We start from the raw sequence: 20,233 nt of genomic DNA, 5'->3' as shown, positions 1-20,233 counted from the left end.
CAGCAGCCTGCTGAGGAGCGAATCCATCCCTAACAGATGCCCTGGACCGCCATGCCCCTTGAAAACTGCAGGAAGAAGGTGGTACTGAACAAAGACGGAACAAATTCAAGAATTACTTCCTGGGTAAGATGAACTGCAACTCTACACTGCATGGAAATATGTGAGTATGGTTTTGCATCACTAAACACTCAGTCTTTGCTAGCAGCCTCTTATTTGCTGGTTTTATAGAAAGTACAGGTATATCTGTCTCTAGGTATAAGTGCCTCAAACTTATCTGCAGGAAGGGCACCAGGGTTTCTTACAGCTTTGGACTGCCTGAAGGATGGAAACATTCCCCCAGCCTTGCTGGGCAAGCCTGAGCCACAGCCCTATCATGAGCACAGACCTAAACCACAGCCCTATCATAAGCAAGGTGTAAACCATAGCCCTATTGTGAGCACAGACGTAAATGACAGCCTGACACACCGGTGCAGTAAATGTCTGGCTACTGAGCATTACAGTGGGATTCTGACTAGGTTATTTGCTGCAAGGGGCTCAGTAATGCAATATAAAGTGCATGCCTCAGCTGTGTAGCATTTACAGAGCTCGAGGTGCCTTTCACCCTTACCTCTCCATCAACACATATTTATAGAACCGGATGGGGCTGAACTATGTAGCTTGGCTTGCACATAGTGACTCATCCACATCAGTCATTTACTCAAATTACATGGAGATAACAGGCAGGATGGTACATTTTGAGTATCATCCCTTCCAGATGTAGGCTTATAGGCATCTGAGATGCTAGTCTCCGTATCTGCCAATGCTGCCTTAGATCAGTTTCAGCAGGCACGAATTAACTAGTCCTGAAGTCAAGAGTTAGTGTCCAGGGAGGTCCTTGAGCACAGCTTTGAGGATTCCAAGCACAGCAGTATCTCACCTCCTTTCCCTTTGCATCTGTTTCTAGCCTGGTTAACCTTTTTGTAGTGCTCATACACAAAGTAGCTAACACACGGAGGTCCTCATCGTTACGAGATGTACTTGTAAAGACAAGATTATGTACCTTTTCCCTTGCCTTACCAGTGCATGTCTTCTGGTCCTCTTCGAGCCGATAGCCAAAGTTACAGGTACAGACTGGGCCAGAGCTGGTGTGGTGGCACGTATGGGAACAGCCACCGTTGCTGGCTTCACAACTGTTCACAATCTCCATTTCTATCCCTGGAAAACGCACACCGGTTAGGATCCTGCAGCATGCGCTGCACATCTGTCTGTACATACTGGCTGCCCCAGCCTTCCCTTGGTGCTGCCCTCAAGCAGGTACCCACACGGCAGCTTCCAGCCCAGCTCCTCGCACGCACATTTGTGTGCAAACAGCCCTGCTGAGAAGTGCTCCACAGTGGGGGAAGGATGAAAATAGTTTTGCACAGAGGCCACCGTTGGGCTGGGAAGTGATGTATAAAAATAAATGGATGGATCCCAGGCAACGCCCCATGTAGCCTCTTAGGGACAGACTGGCGGAGCAGGCTCTGGACAATCTCTGAGATGAACCAGACTGCAGACAAAACTGCTCCCATTCCTGACAAGCTGCAGTATGTGCTGCCAACTGAAAGTTGGCTCGGTCTTTGTGAGTACAGAGCTGTTCTGATGCCAGCTAGAAATGGGAGCAGCAGAATGCAGCTAACTACAGAAACATCCAGATGCCTACAGCTAGAAATGTTAGTTACTGACACGTCAAAAATGGTAGGCGCAAACATCAATAGCAGCCATATATCTTCTTAGCTTGGCAAAGTTTATGTAAACTTGTCTAGTCAATTAAGCTTTCTTAAACTAAAAAGAACTTGTACCATGGAGCTTTGACTCAGTCCTGAACCTCAGGAAAATAATTTCTGCCTTCAAGAACATTTTTGAGTCTTTGGTGTGTTCAGACCCGAGGAGGATGAAAGAAGGGGAGCTTGATCCTTCCCAATGGATCTGTGTGCATCAAAACCAAAAGCTGTGCCCTGGTGGAAGACTATCTTCCAGATTTCACACCATGAATATAGTCTATCTTTCCTTTTCTCATTAATGCAAGAACAACCAGAGTTTTGCATTAGAAACATGCTAGAAGGGGCAAGGAGAAACACTTCCCATGCAAGAACACTACTTAATTCTATAGCTGGCACCTAAGTAGAGGTATTGTCGATGTTATGGCAATGAGTCGTGACAACTGGAGAAGCCACGTCTAAACACGAGTGGGGCTTGTGCTTCCACTGTCCCTGATGTCAAGTGACCCTCCAGGGTTGGCATCTCTTACCAGGGGCTTACCTGGAAAACCAAGACTTGAGTAGCAATGAAGCTAAGCTTTTTGTCACCGGTCGGCCAGCTAGCTGAAGCCACAGAGGGTGATCTTCCCTCCTGCACAGTCACAGGGCTAGGTGAGGAGGTAGGATGCATTAGGCATAGACCTGGCTTCTGTAAGCCTTGCTGGCAATCACACACCTTCGCCCCAGCAGCTGAAAATAAATGTGCTGTTGCACATGAAACTGAGCTACGGTATTTTCTTTCACAGAATATGCAGTGTGAAAGAAACCATGTTCCTAGAAAGAAAGGTGTGTGTGTGCTTAGGTTGTTACATAGCATGTCATCAGTCTAGCTCCGTGCATTGCTCTGTTTGATGCCTTTCAAGACCCATTTATGGTCTGCACAGCCTTCCCCTCATGCCCTTGGCAGGCTCACAGTGAGAGCTGCTGCAGAAGTGGAGCATCACGGGTTCCAGTAACACCAGCTGCCAGCACTGGGACTACCATGGTGGCTTTCATCTGTAAGGGGGTGCTAGTGCTAAATGCCAATAGCTCTGCTTTGGGCTGTCCCCGCTGATGTGTATTAGCTGAACAGACGTTCAGGCAATCTGGCTTATTCTTGCATAATAGTGTTTATTTTTTTTCTTGATGGGAGCAGATGCAATCACTTCACTAGCTCAATTCCTTCTTCAGTGACACATCTGCAGCTGCCTGAACTGGTCCAGCAAAGTCCCCAAGAGCAGAACTTGGCCTATTTGGAGCCAAATGGCTCCAAATACATTGCCTAAACAAGGAAAAGTAGCTTCATGGTAATTTTAAAGATCAGACAAACTTTTTTATCTTGGTGGAGAGTAAACAGTCCCAAACTTGCTTGTGAAATCCTTCAAAAAAAAAAAAAAAGAAAAGAAATTGCTATAACTTGGCCCCACCAATTCACAGAGGATAGTGCACAAACACTTGCCTGCAGAAGCAAACCCACCTCCCATCCGTGCCTGAGAGGGGGTCCTGCATGCAGTACTCACGATAGCATTGCCTGCTGTCCGCCCCCAGCTCGTAGCCTGGGTTACAGGTGCACTTAAAGGAGCCGCGAGTGTTGAGACACTGGTGTGCACACATGGCCAGCCCAGTCGTACACTCATTCACGTCTGCAAGAGATGAGCAATCAATAAGCAAAGCAGGCTGAACCATCAACATTCTTTCAAAGGGATGATTGTTACCATCATCAAGTTTTTCACCAGTATTTTGCACCCTAAATTCTTCACCAGTTTTTCGCACCCTAAATTCTTCACCGGTGTCCAGGCCAACAGAGAAACAGAGTTAAGAGTTCAGAATTGCTGTGAAGCTTCCTGGGAAGCTGGATCACATGAAACTCAAGTGTTGTTCCAGAGAACTTGAGCAGGGCTCTTGGACAGACATCAGCTGAGCGCTCTCATGCCACCCCCAAGAAGGCTTGTGCCTCACTCATAAATTCACGGACGCTGACAGCTGCTACTACAGAGCGCTATTCTCCCCCATCAGTTGTTTTTCTCCGTGGAAGCTTTGCCGCAGGCGCTTACCCTCACAGGCCCTGCTGTCAGGTGCCAGCCGGTAGCCAGGGTGGCACTCACAGCGGGCAGTTCCGTGGTGGTTGTGGCACCGGTGCATGCAGCCCCCGTTCCTGTCGCTGCAGGGGTTCCTCACTGCAGGTCAAAGCAGAAGAGGCAGGCTTATTGCATACCAGTCCGAGCTCTTGCTGGCATTACGCTTATGGAAGAACAGAGCATCGAGCAGTTTCTAGCAAAAAAGTCTGCATCTGTGAAAGACCATTCTCCACCAGACAGAAAGTCCCTGCTGCTGCTCTCTGTGTGCTGCTGCATCCTGGCAGGAGGATTTACGTGGTGCAAGATCCTGCAAAAGGCAGGCACTGATCTGTGTAAAACCTTTCCAGCAGAAGCTTGGCAGGGGCACGTCCCTCTGTAGAGATTACAGAGCAAAGCGCCAGGCAAATTTGCTTCCAGTGCTCCTGTCGGGAGGTTCTGCCAATCCCTGACCTGCTCCAGGACCTGGACAGATGCTACAATCCCCTACCACTGGCTGTGGTTTTAACATCCCAGTTGTTCCTTTTCCCTTAGCAACTTCACAGCTAAATACTTCCCTCCTACTACTTCTTGAATACCCGCTGCTATGAATGAGAAGATTAAATTTCTGCTCTCTGTCCCCTTCAGTTTCTCTCCCTCCTGCAGCTGGGCACAGGTCAGCCAGAAAGCTGCAAGCAGGGGGAGAAGATCCCGTCCTGCTGCGACATGTTGCTGTCCTTCACTTTTTCGGAAGCACGCGCCTTCGTACAACCTCATTTTTGTTGGCTATGCTCCTTCAGCTCTTCCTAGCCTTTGCGAATAAACTGCAGAATAGAACCACAACACGCAGAGTTCTTGCTGGAGAGAAGCACTGCAGAGTGCTCTGTTTTGACATCTGAGTGTGTGAGTGCCTGCTCCCTATTCCCCCCACCCCTCAGCCACCCATGAAAAAAAAGGCCAAAGCTCAGCTCTGCCTCCCCAGCCCCCCGTGCGTGCCCGAGGGGACTCACGGACGCAGTGTTTGCCGTCTTCCTGCAGCTGGTAATTGTGCCGGCACCGGCACTGGTGCTGTGCCAGCGTCACCTGCACGCAGTCGTGTTCGCAGCCACCGTTGTTCAGGGCACACGTGTTCACAGCTACGAGACAAAGGGACATGAGTATTTGTCACAAAAATAATGGCACCTGGACAGGTCTCCTGCACAGGACCAGGGCAAATTGCACACGCTGACGCAGAGTCCTGCTAATGAGAATTTAAAATTGGGGCATATTCAACCTGGGCTAAAGCCAGAGCTGTGCTAAAGGTGAGCTGTCACTGCAAAAATCTGTGTGCAGCGCACGAGAGAGGTCACCGGACCCCCTCCAGATGGGGCCCCTTTTCTTTAAAGGTAAAATCGGCTCAACAGTGTCGTGTAGCAGCTTAAAATCACTCTTTTCTGCAAAAGAAGATCCCAGCAGCAATCCTGGGAGGTGAGACCGGGATGTGGGAGTCTGGGCTAGGTCCTCCGTGGCATCACACAGGAGGGAAGGTGACAAGCGGCATGCTTCCTAACAGGGACCTGCCCTCTCCGAAGGGTGCCCGTGTCGGCAAGCACGCTTCCGTGCTGCGTTATTGCCAAAATCCTCATACTTTTATTCAAAGGCAGTCAATGCAGGTGCAATGCCACCACTAGTTTAGCTTAATTACTGCTCAGAGTTGCACTCTGGTGTACTCAGGTTTCCCTGTAACAAAACGATATGGAACACTAAGTTTCTGCCTCCGTGACGTGCAAAAGACGCTGACTTCACCGGGCAAAGCCCAGCTGGTACCATCAGTTCTTCTGGGAACGTTTAAGGAAAAGTATTTTAAGATGCATCCTGCATGTCTGTACCTCGATCAGGTGTAATAACCCCCAGCTCAGTGCTTTGACTAGGAGATTTCTACACGCAAGCCAGGACATGTGCTCGTCCACACTGCAAGTAACTGATGCTGTCACCAGCAGTGCAGCTGAGCACAGAGATGCGCTGGTGGGAACCGTGATTTCATCTGAAGTGCAGCCAGGACTGGGAATTGAGATTCCCAACTGGTGTTCCTGGCCATGCCACAGCGTTTCTGTGTGGCCTTGCGCAAGGCGCTTTCCTGCCCAAAGGATTTCAAACAGTCAGAAAACAGAAGGCTTTGCCTAGGCTACGGCAGAAAACAGATCTTATGACCAAACACGTGGACTATCTTTATAAGTTTGCTATCATTAATCAGCCCTAAAATAGCCTTCTCCTCCCCACTTTCTGTTCTTATAATCTGGGACTTCTCTGCAGGATAAGCACCAAAAGCACGATGTTTAATGGGAGATGTGTGCACCTTGCCACCAGCAAGCGGGCAGTTTGCCTGCTTATTTTTACTAGGCTGCAGCTATCCAGGACCACTGACCTTGTTGTATCCAGGAGAAATTTGAGCCAGAAAACCGAGCAGGGAAGGACTTTCCAGAATGGAATTCATGGACTCTGGTAGATAAGTCATCTCAGGGTAACTACGTATCTCCAAAGTGATGAAGCCTCCTCTTGGACCATTGCATGACTCTTGAGTTAGCCTACTCCTAAATCTGTGAGCATCTCAGAGACTGAGACTGCTGCAAAGACAGGTGTCCCTTACAGGGGAGCTGGGAAATTGGCCTTTAAAGTCTGTTCTTCCACTCAGGAGACACGAACATGCACAAAACGCACCATGTGCTGCACATCAAAGCTGTGTGGGTGCAACACTGCTAAAACCCAGCCACGGTGTGGGATGGAAACCCAGACCTGGTTTCCATAAGCAGAATGGTACGATGAGTTGTGGTCTCACACATTTCTGACCTGTTTTTTCAAACTCCAGAGTAAACTAATGTGCTGACTCTGAGGAATCTTATAAGCAAGCTAAAAATATCTCTAATGAAAAACATCTCTCCACAAACTAGCACTTCAGGTAATCACAGTGCCCTCAACAACCTCGAGAGTTTTGCTAAGCAGGCGAGCCTGGAAAGCATACGCTAGTAAATGCCTCTGACTTTTAACGAGGTCTCTGAATCCCAGGGCAAGCTGGGTCTGTCAAACACCCATGTGTGGGGCACAGATGAGCGGGTGGGCTGCAGGCACCATCATCAGGTGCATCATGCATGCAGCCCACCATCAGGTACCAACGCCCTGCAACAGGCGGGCACACGGCACTGCTCTGCCAGGTACTCAAAGGAGTATTTCCTATAGACAAAGCGCAGCAAGTAATTTGATTAAGCCTGTCTTGTATATTAGTGACAAACAAATATTTGGCACAGGAAGAAGATAAAAGGCAGAACAGTATATTCATATATTTTTTTTCTGCAAACAGTTCCCTTCCAAACACTATGCCTTGACTCAGAGCTGAGGAGCGTTCCCATTTCAAACTTTTAAAAACCAACTTCCCATTGTATGCCTCTAATTACTTAAACAACATTTAGGGGAATTAAAGCAACTTAATAGAGTCGAAGTACTGCCATACACAACGTACAGCTGGAGCAAAACCTATCAGTTTATGTTAGTTGTGCTGACATTGTTTCCAAATCCATTTGGAAGGAAACAACAGAAATGCTCAACGTTCTGGAAAAGTTATGGGTCAGAGTTACAGTACTTAAGCTTTAGCAGAGATGGGTGGTCATTTTAGAAAATTCTGATATATTAAAGTGTTTAATAACATATATTCAGAAATACCCATAAATAATGTGCTTGTTGGAGTGTTCTTTTTTTTAAAAAAAAATAAAGTAAAACTATGCTAATGCCTGCCAAAATATTCCTTCATATGGGAAAACTACTGGGCCAATGTGTAACTAGCCAATGCATCTTACATCTAAAATAACCTCCTAGTATGCAGTTATTTGTATGGATTTGCAGTCTAAATAACCGCCCTCCTTGCATACCCCTAAAAGACAATATTTCAAGAGTGGAAAAAACTCATGTCCAGGTTCTTCTTTAACCTACAAAATGTAAGCAGGCAGAAATCCTGTCAAGTCTGGACACAGCAGCCTTTCCAAAAGCGTTATTTCTACACACTAAGCTCAGCGTGTCTCTCCGGGTTGCACCGACCCACGCACCAAGGCACGCTGCCGGCACCCGCCAACTGATGGAGCTTTGCAAGGGCAAAAGCTGCTCCTGGACGGCAGAGGAATCTTCAGGCACTCGACACGTGGGACGTGGCAACGCTTGGGCACTGCGAGCAGCTGGAGGAGGATACGGACGCAACGGAAGGGGCATGCGGTCCTGGTCCAGTGAGTCCTCCTTGGCCAAGGTGCTGGCCAGGCACACACAACCGAGTGCCTGAACCGCTTGTGCCGATCTTAACCAAGGCCGTCTGTCGGCCACTAAGAGAACATAAAAGGTGAAGCATTGAGAGCACAGGGGTCTTGTAGAGCATTCTGTTTCCTCCTGTGTTTCTTTAGTACAGCTTATTTGCTAGCAAATACCCTCTTCGAGACTAATAACCCCATCTGAGCCTCTCCATTCTGCAATTGCACACGATGACGAAGGGGCCAGCGCACACTGCCGTCTCAGCCATCGTGGGCACGTTCCAGACCACTACGGGTAATGGGAACCAGAAGCCCTTCTCTGCCAAGAGATTCATGCACAGGGAAGAAGTGGCTGGCATCACCGGCTATACGGTGCTCGTAAGCTACACAGCGCTGGTGGCATGCACACGACGTAGCAAGCAAAGCAATTGCATCCTGCAGCGTCGCAGAGCTGCTCATGCTGCACAGACTGGCAAGGCTGCTTGTGCAGTACCACCATTTTGCTAAGATACAGACTAATTAAATTTAACAATCAGGAATAATCAGATGAAACAAATGAAAATGCGTTAAAATTGTTCTGGGTGTCTTTCCATCAAAGCAAGGGCCTTCTAATTCTGGTCTCCTTAGCTGGCTTCTCGCAGAGTTAACAGCCAGCAGACCTCACTGCTGGCCTTGCTTTAATTACTGCTCTTTTTTTCTGTTTACAGAACCACTCTAAAAATATTTCCATTCCCAGATGCTTTCCCGAGATTAACATTTCTGTGACAGCGTTGCCAAATCCAGTGTCATCTTGTACATCACACAGACTTTTGTAATTAAAGCTCAGACAGATTTTCCGCAGATGATATTTCATCGTCTGCAAAAGGGACATTACTTCCATCCCCTCTGTCTGAAGGGAGTGCAGTGCTGCTGAAAGATGCTAACTCCTACATTCTGACCCTCTCAGGCCCAGGAAACAGATAAAAAGGGAGGAAAAGGACGTCGTTTTTACCAGCTGCATATGGGAAGTGAGGCTACAAAGCAGCAGCCTAACACAGGAGTCAATCTAATAACCAAGCTACCCAAGCTCTGTACATCCAGCTGACCTCCTCGGACTGGGAAGAGCTGATCCCAGCGCCTGTAGGTACGCTGAGACACCCTGGGACCCCCTCACTCAGCCCAAGGGCCGTTACCAACCCCCCGCCATCAGCATGCGCTCCTTCTGCGTCTCTCCCCGCTTGTCCCCGGGGCTCGGTGGCAGAGACCAGTGTGTGGGTCTGCAGCATCCTCACAAACCCAGAGCATAACCCTCGTGCTGCGGCGAGGGGGGGGTAATGCTTCGCTTGGGCTGACTTGGGCTCCTCCACTTAACTTCCCTTCAGATCCGTGTAACCGGCCGGCGGTGAGCTAATAGTTTAAAAGTAACTGTAAGCGGCTGTAAGTAGAACTGAGCACAACGTTTCCTTTTGCAGCGTCACACAAACCCATCGATTCTGAGAAACAGCTGAGAAACGTGCCACTGGACAAAGAAAAGGTCAGACTTTCTGAGACGTGCAAGCTGTCTGTACAGCGCGTGCAAATGGAAAAACTCTGCAAAGCCCATACGGGCGGTCACCCTCCGCGCACAGTTCGAACCCACAGACCTTACAGCACAGTCCTTCTGCACGCCGTATAAATTGCTGCTATATTTGAGATTCCTTCATTTGAAGTACTCTTAATGGGGATACATCATGTAATCCCAAACTGATTTATTCTAACCTCAGACAATTTCCAGAAACATGTTGTGTGTTAATACAGACCATCTCGCTACTCTGCAGGCCAACAAAAGCAATTGGCTCAGATTAAATTCTTTGCCTTGGACTGGATTTCATCCCTCTGCTGAAACAGCAGAGAAGGACCTGAAGATGTCAGCTTCCTGCCTCCCGCCCATGTGGTTCTGATAAAGAGAGGTAATTTCAGGACGTCCAATGACTCGTTTTGTTCTGTTTCACTTTCAGTAGGATTTTTTTCTCCTTTTCTCCCTCCCTTCTGCGTTAAGATCGTCAGTGACTTGCTACCTTTGAACAACAAAGATGCAATAACAGAATCTCGCACAATGGAGCTGCAGCTCACCCAAAGCATCGATGACGGTTGAGAGCTTCTGCAAGAGGAGCAGGACACAGGGAAGTGGCTTCAAGCCATTCTTTGTGCTCTCCTGAGCCCCAGGCACCAGAGCGGTTCCAGGTACGCATTAACCCCGGAGAGCTGCTGCTGCCTTTTGGGTTGCATGGGCACACCCCGAGATGCAGGATGCAGGATGCAGGATGCAGCCCCTGCAGGCTCCTGACACCCCAGCGTTCACACACCACAGCCTGACGCCGAAGCTTGGCCTTGGCTGTAAGCTTTTATTCCAGTCCTGCACCACAGGAATCGCTGTCAGGCTTTTGGAGCCCCTCGCTCCCGTGCTGACTGATAGGGGCAGACACAGCTCTAGGGAAGGAAGGGATCCTGAGGTGTGAGTGTGCGGGGACACTGGGAGTCTGTCATCAACTGCCCTTGGTTCTCCAGGCCATGTCAAAGGCTTGATTTAGGAATCCCCTGTGGGCCTGTGTGGAGAGCCAAGCTCTGTTCATGCTGTAAAAGGTACTAACGGCCTCGAAGAAAAATGCTTTTAAAGGCAAAACCTTTCTTCCAATCCTACAAAACACAAGGGCTAATCCAAGCAGCTATTTACACAGAGCTGCAACACACTTCATAGGAAATTTCTTTTAAAGGTGCCTAAGTACCTTCTGAAAACTGTTACTGATCTTCCCTGCATTGTGCCTTTTTTACCATCTGCGATACTAAACACAAAGATGTGAACAGTTACCTAGGGTGCAAAGCCATCAAAAGAAAGTAGCAAAAGGTTTCATCTGTTTTCCAATTCTTTGACACCTTCCAGAATAAAATCAGCTTCAACCTTCCATCACAAGCTTGGAATAATAGTTCGGTCTGAAGGTGGAAAAGGACCAATCTCCCTGAGTCCACCCTGGAGAGGCGAGCTCTGCGCCCAGTCCTGCACTCCTGGGGTTAACGGCCACCAGCCTCCCAGGGGAATTCAGGATCATCCCGTTTCAGGCAGCGCTGCCAATTAATTGAAGCTTTTGCGGCTTTTGTGGGGATCGGAAAACATTTAAAGAATTAGATCCGTGGTTTTACAGACCTTAACAAGCAACTTCACGGCAATAGTCTTTTTCTGTCTCCAGAACGCTCCCTGGCTCGCGCTGCTGCTCGCTGGGGCTGCCAGCAGCTTCCCAAAGCCCATCTCCACACCTGACCCAGCCCAAGGTGCCAGCATGCTGGCAGCCCTGGCTCAGGCCACCAGCAGCACTTCGCCAGCCTCCGAGGGCAGAGAGGAATGGGCAGGAGAGTCTCCCCATCTCCAGTTCCCAGCCTCTTCTTTTTAGTTAATGGCATTTTTTTTTTTTCTGTTTTAGCAGCACTGAATCTTACCTGTCCAGCAAAATCAAAGCATATCCCAAGCTGAAGAGAAATGTAGCTTTTATCAGTTAACCTAATCCCTCGGAACCACGCAGGGAAAAAAACCATCCTGGCTGAAGTCAAGTTAGTGCCTGAAACTTCACAGGGCTGAAGAAACATGGCTCTGACCCTCCTGAGCAAACCCCACTGCCTCTCATGACCTGCAGCCGAGGAAGCAGCTGCTAGGCGCTGCAGCATCTCTGCTCTGCTCCTTGCAACGGTGGTTACCTGCCCTGACACACCTGCTCTGACCCACGCTGCATCATGCTCCAGCTCCAGCTCTGCCCTGCACCACAACCCATCTCCTCGCAGGTACCAACCAATTCAACAATCATACAGCAGCTCATTACCAGGTAGAATTTCAACTTTTTTTTTCCCCACACAGGGGGCTATCATGCCTGCTCTCTGCACCGCCCTCACTCAGCCTCCAAGGCATTGAAAAGCTCCTCTGCTCCAGGGGACACCTTGGTGCCTATGGCTTTGGTGGCTGCTCATGCTGCTTTCCACTGCTCAGTCATGTTGTTCTGCCTTCCTGTTGGAGCTGGCCTCAAGGTCAGCATTGAAAATGCCTTCCTCTTCCCCAGCAGCGCTGGGAAAGCACTCCTGAAACAGCAGCGTGGGAGTGTGGAGGGAAGGCAAGTGGAGCAAAGCCTCCTGCCTTCGCTGCTGCTGCTGCCTGTGCCCTGCCATCGCTGCCTGGTAGCTCCTCAGCAATACTAGCTTAATAAAAACTGTGGGATTTCCAAGACCGGAGCAAAGCCTCTGCCTTTGCAGCGTAAATATTTATGTAGATGGAGCACTAAAGGAAAGAACCACTTGTGGGTACTTGTGAAAACACCACAGAAAGCGAGGGCTTGCTCAAGGGCTCAGGATTACCCCAATATGACCCATGGAAAGCCACCTGACCAGACCACAGCTGCTGCCAGGCTCACGGGCGCGCTGCCCCAGCGTCAGCGAAGGCAACAAACTGGAGAGCGCATCCCACTGCAGCAACCAAACCGGGGGCGAAAGCATTCCCTTGGTGGCCTCCCCGCTGTCACCAGCCAAGGTGCTGCCCTCGCCAGGGCTCTGCTGTGGGGTGGGCTTGTTCCAAGGGCACCAATAACCGGTATTTACACAAATCAGGCTGTGTCAACTCAAACCACGTCACGCTGGGCTGCGCGTGACTGCTGCCGTGCAGCTGGCAGATGCAGGAGGACAGCTGCTGGGCTCCGGCACCAAGAGCCACCATATGGAATCCATAGTGGCAGGGAGCTGTTCACCAGGGAACAAGCGTCAGGATGGGGAGTCGCGGCACGTGGGCACCTGGGGCACAAGGCAGCCTTACATCTCGGGTACACAGAGGGCAGCCACAAACCCCAGCAGAGGAGTAACCTCTAGGTCTGTGCTCTGTCCCAAGCTTTTACTAGAAAAAGATGCTTACTCCTACCCCTCCGCACAACCAGCTTAGTAGCTTAGGACAGAGCTATTACAAAGGTGTGATACATACGCACACTTCTGTCACAAAAGCGTAAAGAACAAAAGCCACCAGCCCTGAAGCGAGAAAGCCAGATTTTTAGGTCTGCTCTGTTGTTACTTTAGAAACCGCATTGGACAATTACGTAGCAAGAGTTTTGACTCACCCTGCCTGGTCTGCATCTACTTTCCTGTGTACTTTGTGGATCACAGGGGTACAGGCACCACTGAACTAACAGCAGATCCTGCCAGCTCCACTCCCCAGAGCTTCCAGAAACTGCCCAAGTTACTCCTGTAGTAGATCAGGTTTCATGAATAGAGACCCCTTAATTTTGGCAGATGAATTCCAATGCTGTGCACGTTATGGCAAATACTTGCTCAGAAGTTTAATGCAAAGCAGGTTTGCAGTGCTCAGCGCAAGCTGCACGGAGCAGGGAAGCCCTGCCTGCCCAGATCCCGGCAGAAATGCTCCACACGTTGCAGCCACACCAGCAGGTAAGCCTGAAGAAGGAAAGCAAAGGATGGAAATTGCTTTTGAACAAGAGATTCCTCCCTCTAGTGATCCCTTTTGTACTTCCTCTGGAAATTGCTTCACCTTCTGGGGCTGACCCTGCTGAGAACATCCTCATTTCAGTTTGCCTCATGTTTTATTCTATGAGGCAGAGGCGGCAGAATCACTGTATACCACAAAAACAAGAACTACATATTACAAAGAAAATTATTAGATGACAAACCGCATACATGCTTACAGGCAAAGAGCAGCAATGCATAGCCATGAACACAAGTTTAGATGCTCAGTGCTAGAGCAGTGGGCTGGGAATAATTGGCTTTTTTCTTTACCTTGTGGTCCTTTTGCTTCTGGATTTTTCCAGCAAAATAGAGGGCACTGGGTGAACTTGCACCATAAGGGCATGTCTCACTGTGCCTCTTAGAGCATCGTCATATAGCAGGGGCAGCTGCGGAAAGATGTGCCATTTGTGCTGCTCTGGGCATGGTGGGTACCACTTCTTTAGGTGGCATTTTTTCTACTTGCATCACCATTCCCAGCTGCAACACACAGGCTCACACAGTCGTTCTTAATAAACTCTGGGACATGACTATACTCTGAGAAATAAAACAGCAAATGGCCTTTGTAATACTATCACCCAGGAATTCTTTCCACTTGCATGAAAATATCCCTCAAAAAATGGAAAAATGTGTCAAAAAAAGCTGTGAGGGAGAAGTGGTTTAATAAAAACAACAGCAGCAGCAGATGCTGGGAGGCAGACTCCAAGCTCCACCCTGGTGTCTCTGAGCCTCTAGTCTGGGGCAGGCAAACAACAAAATCTGAAGAAATTGGCCCAGAAAGCAGCTGCAAGCCAAACCTGGCATCTGAATTGTAATGTCTGGACCCGCACCGTCCAAGCGGACGCATGACCAGCATCCCAGGGAAGCAGGTTTGGGGATTATTATGGCCACATCCCCACACACAGCCATGCTTATTTTCACTTGTCTGTCATACCTAGTGCATACTGGGCAGACTGGGGAAACAGCCGAGGCAGAAATGGAGACTAACTTCAACCTTTTCATCATCTAGTTTATGTATTTGTTCTGAAAATGCTGTATCTGATATATCCTGTATCAAAAGCAGAAGCTGGAAGTTACTTCTGAACCAGAATAAACTCCGGAACTGCAAAGAAGTCAAAATTGTACATGTCCATGCTGAGGAACAGCAAACATTATGAACCCAGTAACAGAAACACGTTAGGGAAGACTACCAGGATCCTGAGAAACAAAGGAACTTGCAATCCATCACTGTCATCTACAGTTCCCTGCAGAGAGGATGGATGTGAGCGGGGAAGCCGGTGTAGGCACTTTTTGTACAATGCCACACATTCACAGGTAGGAAAAGGGCTGTGAAGAAATAGAGATTCTTGAGAAACGTAGGACTGTGACTTACCAATGCAGGTCCTGCCATCTGTGTGCAGGCGAAAGCCTGGCTTGCATTCACAGTAATAAGATCCAAGGGTGTTCACACATCTGTGCTGGCAGCCACCATTGTGGACCTGGCACTCATCAACATCTGCAAAGGAAAAGGGAAGAGGGGAAAACAATTAAGTGGGCATGACGGTATCTGAAGTCAGGATTATTTATCCTCTGTTGACTGACTCCACATTTGAGAAAGGAATGCAGAGGGAACAGAATTGCCATTTCATTGTTTAATCAGTCAAGCTATTTAAATTTCAAGGACAAGCATGCAACCAGTGGGGGGTAAAGAAAAAAAAGAAAAAAATCAAGCATCTTATTTGTCAATTAGCATAAAGCATCCTTCATCTCGTTCACCTCACAATGGTCACTTTTCCCATTCGCTCTAAGATTGTGGATTAATTAATACTTTATACTTCCATACTCTTTATATGTGGAAAATAGGCTGGGCTGGTCCATCCATTACTTCCATCAACGGTGGGAGCAAACAGCTAACGTTACAGACCGAAGTGAGGAGGAACAATACGAAACAGCCAAGTTCAATGCTGCGGTGCCACAGCAGCAGATGTTCTCATCCTTTTGAAGCACAGAAGCTGGCTTCCACCGAGCTCAGCCAGGGGTCACAGGTGAGAGGTTTTACTGCCGTGCTTCTCATCTCAGTGTTTTGCAAAGCGTTTAACACATTTCACACCATTTGCACCTGGAACTCACTTGACCTGCTGCTGAAATGCAGCAAAATCTGAGGTATCTAATGATAAGCTATGCTGAGAATTGCTACGCATCACCAGAGACGAGAAAGAAAATGTGTTAATACCTGGAGAAAGTTATTAAAATGGATTTGTTCATAATTATACGATGCTTCAGAACATGATGAAGTCCAACTGGACCCCTAAATGTTGCAGAATGCGAATGGTGAGACTCTGACCACAGGTCCCCAGCCCTCTCCTCCCAGCCCTGTGACGGGAGCAAGCCCAGGAGAACGGAGGCAACAAGGAATCCGTAGGGCCAGTAACTCTGCATGTCCATGTTTCTTGGTAAAACTACAGGTCCTTGAACAAAACCATCCTTTGAGCCAGCAAAATCTTCTGCCAAGCACTGAGACATCTTTCAAGAGCTGAAATAGGAACTAGCCCATGAGACAAAAAGTCCTGTTACATTTTATTATCAGAGCTTCATAACCAGGGAGGTAGACGGCAGCGTGTTACCGAAGGGGAGATCCCTTCCTGTTTCACAGACCTTACATTGCCTTTAAGAGCTGGGAATAACTTCCAGAACTGAGAAGAAATGTAAAAATGTTTGGAGCGCCCAGTTACATGGTGCTAACTAAGATGTGTATCAGAAGCTTGTCAAAGGCAATTTCAAGTTTCTGAGACATAAGACTCTTTCATATGGCTATAATTAGAAATAATAGAGATGTTTGCGGATATGGCTGCACAGCTCCTTAATTCCTGCCATTTGTGTGTGTACACGTATACATGTGCACTATCTTTCAGACTGGAAAGGATCAAAGATCTCCAGTCTGAGGGGGAACCAGATCACATTGATGCTGCCAGCACAAAAGCCAACCAGTAATTCCTTTTTCCATGGAGAGAAAATTTCAGTAGCCTTGGGTCTATTAGCGTTTCTACACACTGTCTGCATTTTGCAAAGATGTCTTCAGCACACACAACTATTTCCCGCTGGCACGGCAGAGCGGGTCACGCAGGCAGCAGGACACTACGGAGCAAAGCTGAGCAAGGAACCAGCGCCGCTTCATCAATGGCTGTTACTAATAAGATAAAGAAACATTTCCGCAGTGCAAAAACCTGCTCAACCCTCACCCTTGCCCTGCGCCAGCAATCTGCTCCCCTGCCCGAAGCATCGCTCCGCTTGCTCTGCTCCCCTGCCCTTCCCCCCCCCGCCCTTGCAGCCACTGCTCCCGCCGGGGCAGCACAGAAAAAACACAGCAGGGGGAGAAATGCAACCTTGACCAAAGCCAATGCTAAAGTTTTATGTTAATTAGATTAATTTTATGTTAATGAGATTAATTTTAGGTTAATCAGATTCATCACCAACAAAATCTGCTAGCAGCAAGTAAATGGACTGGAGCAAAGAAAAATGGGAAGTGAAGCTGGAAAGGTGAAGCTTGTTTGACTCTGTGTTTTGGAGCCACACAGTAATAAAAAAAAAAAACGATTGTTTATCAGGTTACTTTTCATTAGAAGGCTTCTCACTGCTTTGAAAGTTAAGGTCAGAGAATGAGAATGCCCCTCTGCCCTTTCTGTCCTAGCAGTGTCCACTTGACCTCTGATATCCTGCTGCCTTACGGGGCTCCCACTTCAGAGCTCCCCATGGCAGTCATTAACCTGGCAGAAAACGATCATCTCTGTAATGCCAGGCCTTTGCTCAGCATTACAGAAGGTTTTGGTGTTTTCTTCCTGTTTTTTTCCAAGACACTTAATTTTTAAAGACAGGAAAATGAATAGATTTTTGAAGTGGAACATAAGCTTTAAGTGATGCTCTCCAAAGTGTAACCCAAATCCAAACCAGCTTTTCACAAGGGAAAAAATGCTGCGGCATGAATCCGAGATGCCTGTCAAAGCAACTGAGTTCTAATTAAATCATTTTCCTTTGCAAAGGCTTTACACAGTTTGGATGCTACTGAGCCCTAGAGCCGCCAATGCACTCACTAGTCGCGCAGCAGAGCAGCAAGCTCATCGGGAACCCACTGGAGCAGGCGTCCCCACGAGCCCTGCAGCTCCCCAGCAGCCCCACCAAGCTGGAGCTCGGGTCCGACGCCTCTGAGAGGAGATCGCCCAGGGTCTATCGCTCACGGGAAGGAGGATGGTGCTGCTCATGGCACAGCACACAAGGGAAAGGCACTGCCCTTCCTGCAGCTGCCCGGGGCCAGGAGAAAAGTGACGTCCCCAGGCTGCACAGTGCAAGCAGAGCCAGCCCTGCGCCCGGCCAGCCACTGCGGTGAGCAATGGGTGCTGTGTCCCTGAAAGAGCTCACGGGACACAGGCACCGCTTCCCGGCCATGTTCCATATACTGCATTTGTGCTACTGCTTTTTTTCGTTGTCGGGTTTTTTTGGTTTTTAACATCTCTATGGGCAGAATTAGGTATTAATATACACAATTGGCTCTATTCAGGTCAAGAACAGGAAAACCGGGCTTTGGGAAGATTTTATAGAGTAATAAAGTTTTTTGGTCTGCATTTCAATGACTGTTCCACTGCTTCCCTTCAACTCTAATCTGAAACCACAGAGAATTTACCGTCCAAAAAAGTTAGTGATGTGCTGAATAAACTTCTTACTTTCACCCTATTACTCATACTCAGTAATTACACATCTCCTCTCTAAACATCTCCTCTTCCCACTTTCTCTTTTTCACCCTCTAAATCTCAGTATTATCCAGGGCTGTCCCCACCCCACAGCCCCCCCTGCCCCATCCCACCTTGGCTGGGGAAAGCGGCCAGCCCTGCCCCTGCCGCACAAACACCCATCCCTGCGCCACCGCACGCCGTCCCCGCAACCCGCCACATCCCCCTCCGGAGCCTCACTTATCTCCTTCTGCAGTAACTGAGAGATTTTCGGACATACACTACCACGATGGTGCGACCAAAACAGAACCTCCTATCCTTCGCAGCAGTGGAAGGCAGCAGTGTCAGCACCCAAGAAATCTTGGGTTTGCATCTTTGGAAATAACGCAACTCTGCAATTTGTCCAAACCAATTCCAACTCTGGTATGAGCGTGCAGAGAGACGAGGCACCTCCCAGGCAGATGCTCTACAGGGAGTTTGCATTTTCTGGTCAAGACCCATTGCTTTTGGTCATCAGCCTATGGAGTCATGGGCTGCGAACGCCACAGCAGCTGCGTGAGCACTCGCAGAGGGGAGAGGAGCCAGAGCTTGCTCGTGGCTCTGTCAAGCAGCAGGGTTTCTTCTGGTGTGACCTGAAAGGCATTGCTAAAAAGAAGGAGCCGCAATGATGGTGTGCTGGAGCCCATGCTAGGTCCAAGAGGATCACTCTGTCCTGCCTAAGCAACAGCAGCAGCTCATGCTGGGGAATGGGAATTGCTCCCGCTCCACCAGACACCCCAGGCAGCCCTTTCCCGGCCATGCCCAAGCATCAGGGTCCATCCCGCAGCCCAGGACTTCTGTCTGTCCCACACCCTGCAACAGACAACAGAGTACAGAGAGAGGAAAGAGGCAAGAGCTGTGTTTCCCAGCAGGACCTGGGATGGAGGAAGGGCAGTGCATCGGTCCCGGGGATGGGGAGGGGGCAGGTCCACTGGCCATCCCAGCAGAAGCATCTCCAACCTGCCCAGGCATGCACAAGGCTCACCAGCAAGTGATTCACCCAGGAATATATACTGTGAAGCAGCAGGAGCTGCCTCCTGGGGTCAGGACAGAGCATCGCTGTGAAGGGTCACGTTGCCCTCAGTGCACATCTTGGCAGCATGAAGACCCGAAAATTTACGTGATGCTTTGCGAGATGCGGTTTGTAGCACGCTGAGGTTATTTTCCTATTGGAGAACTGACAAAATCTGGTTGAAATTAGTATACCAAAGAAAGAAAATTAGAAGCATACAGGCTTTTCTTCAGGGGAGGGTAGCTGACACTGAGCAACCCAGAGCCGTGCCAGGATGGATGGGGCTCGCCAAGCCCAAGTGCCTGCATGCTCCGCTGCGCTGGCACAGACAGGGAAGCAGATACCGGCCACAGCCCACCAAGGCAGACACAAAAACCAAACGTGGCAAGAGCCTGGGAGTGGGACTTCATTTATTGGGTGGGGAAACCTCCCTGCTGTGTAAGGAAACCAGAGTTCATGTCCTCATCCATAAGGACACGGGGCTTGCCCAAGAAACAGCCGATGCTCTGTCAGACCCCAGGTTCTGGCTATGTGGACCAACAGGGGTAATGCTGCAATCAAATGCAGGCAAGATGAACACAAGACAAAAAAAAAGAGGAGGGAGCAAGGAGCACTTTTGGTTAAGTGCACTCCATGACCATGCACAGGTCCTTTGAGAAGAAATACTATGATTCATCTCCACCAAGAGCTCCATGTCAGAGGAAAGAAAGTGGCAACAGCAGCTCTGCAAATTACAAAATATTTGGTACAGAGGCAGTTTATCTCCTCTGAAAGGCTGAGGAGGAGGAGACGGATCCCAGCTGGAAGCACAGGCAGTAGATAGGCTGCCGAGGCTCACTCTGTCAGGCCAAAAAGCAGTGCCAGGCTTTAATCCCTGTGGCAATTAGCCTGGATTACAGAGCAGAGC

At 48.9% G+C, this 20,233-nt stretch overlaps 1 protein-coding gene across 6 annotated transcripts in view; it reads right to left on the bottom strand.

Annotated features, from left to right (window-relative positions):
- MEGF6 (multiple EGF like domains 6) overlaps positions 1-20,233 on the bottom strand; it is a 109,850-nt gene that overhangs the window by 25,116 nt on the left and 64,501 nt on the right. For all 6 annotated transcript variants that reach the window (XM_080380307.1, XM_080380308.1, XM_080380309.1 and 3 more), the window contains 5 exons: positions 14,948-15,070; positions 4,822-4,947; positions 3,812-3,934; positions 3,278-3,400; positions 1,057-1,194 (listed from right to left, as the gene is read on the bottom strand). In XM_080380307.1, coding sequence (XP_080236433.1) covers positions 1,057-1,194; positions 3,278-3,400; positions 3,812-3,934; positions 4,822-4,947; positions 14,948-15,070 — 633 coding nt within the window. The remainder of the gene's footprint in view (positions 1-1,056; positions 1,195-3,277; positions 3,401-3,811; positions 3,935-4,821; positions 4,948-14,947; positions 15,071-20,233) is intronic.

Source organism: Falco punctatus (assembly GCF_963210335.1).
Source record: "Falco punctatus genome assembly, chromosome: 3".
Lineage (NCBI taxonomy): Eukaryota > Metazoa > Chordata > Aves > Falconiformes > Falconidae > Falco > Falco punctatus.
This window is presented reverse-complemented; position numbering and strand designations above follow the sequence as displayed.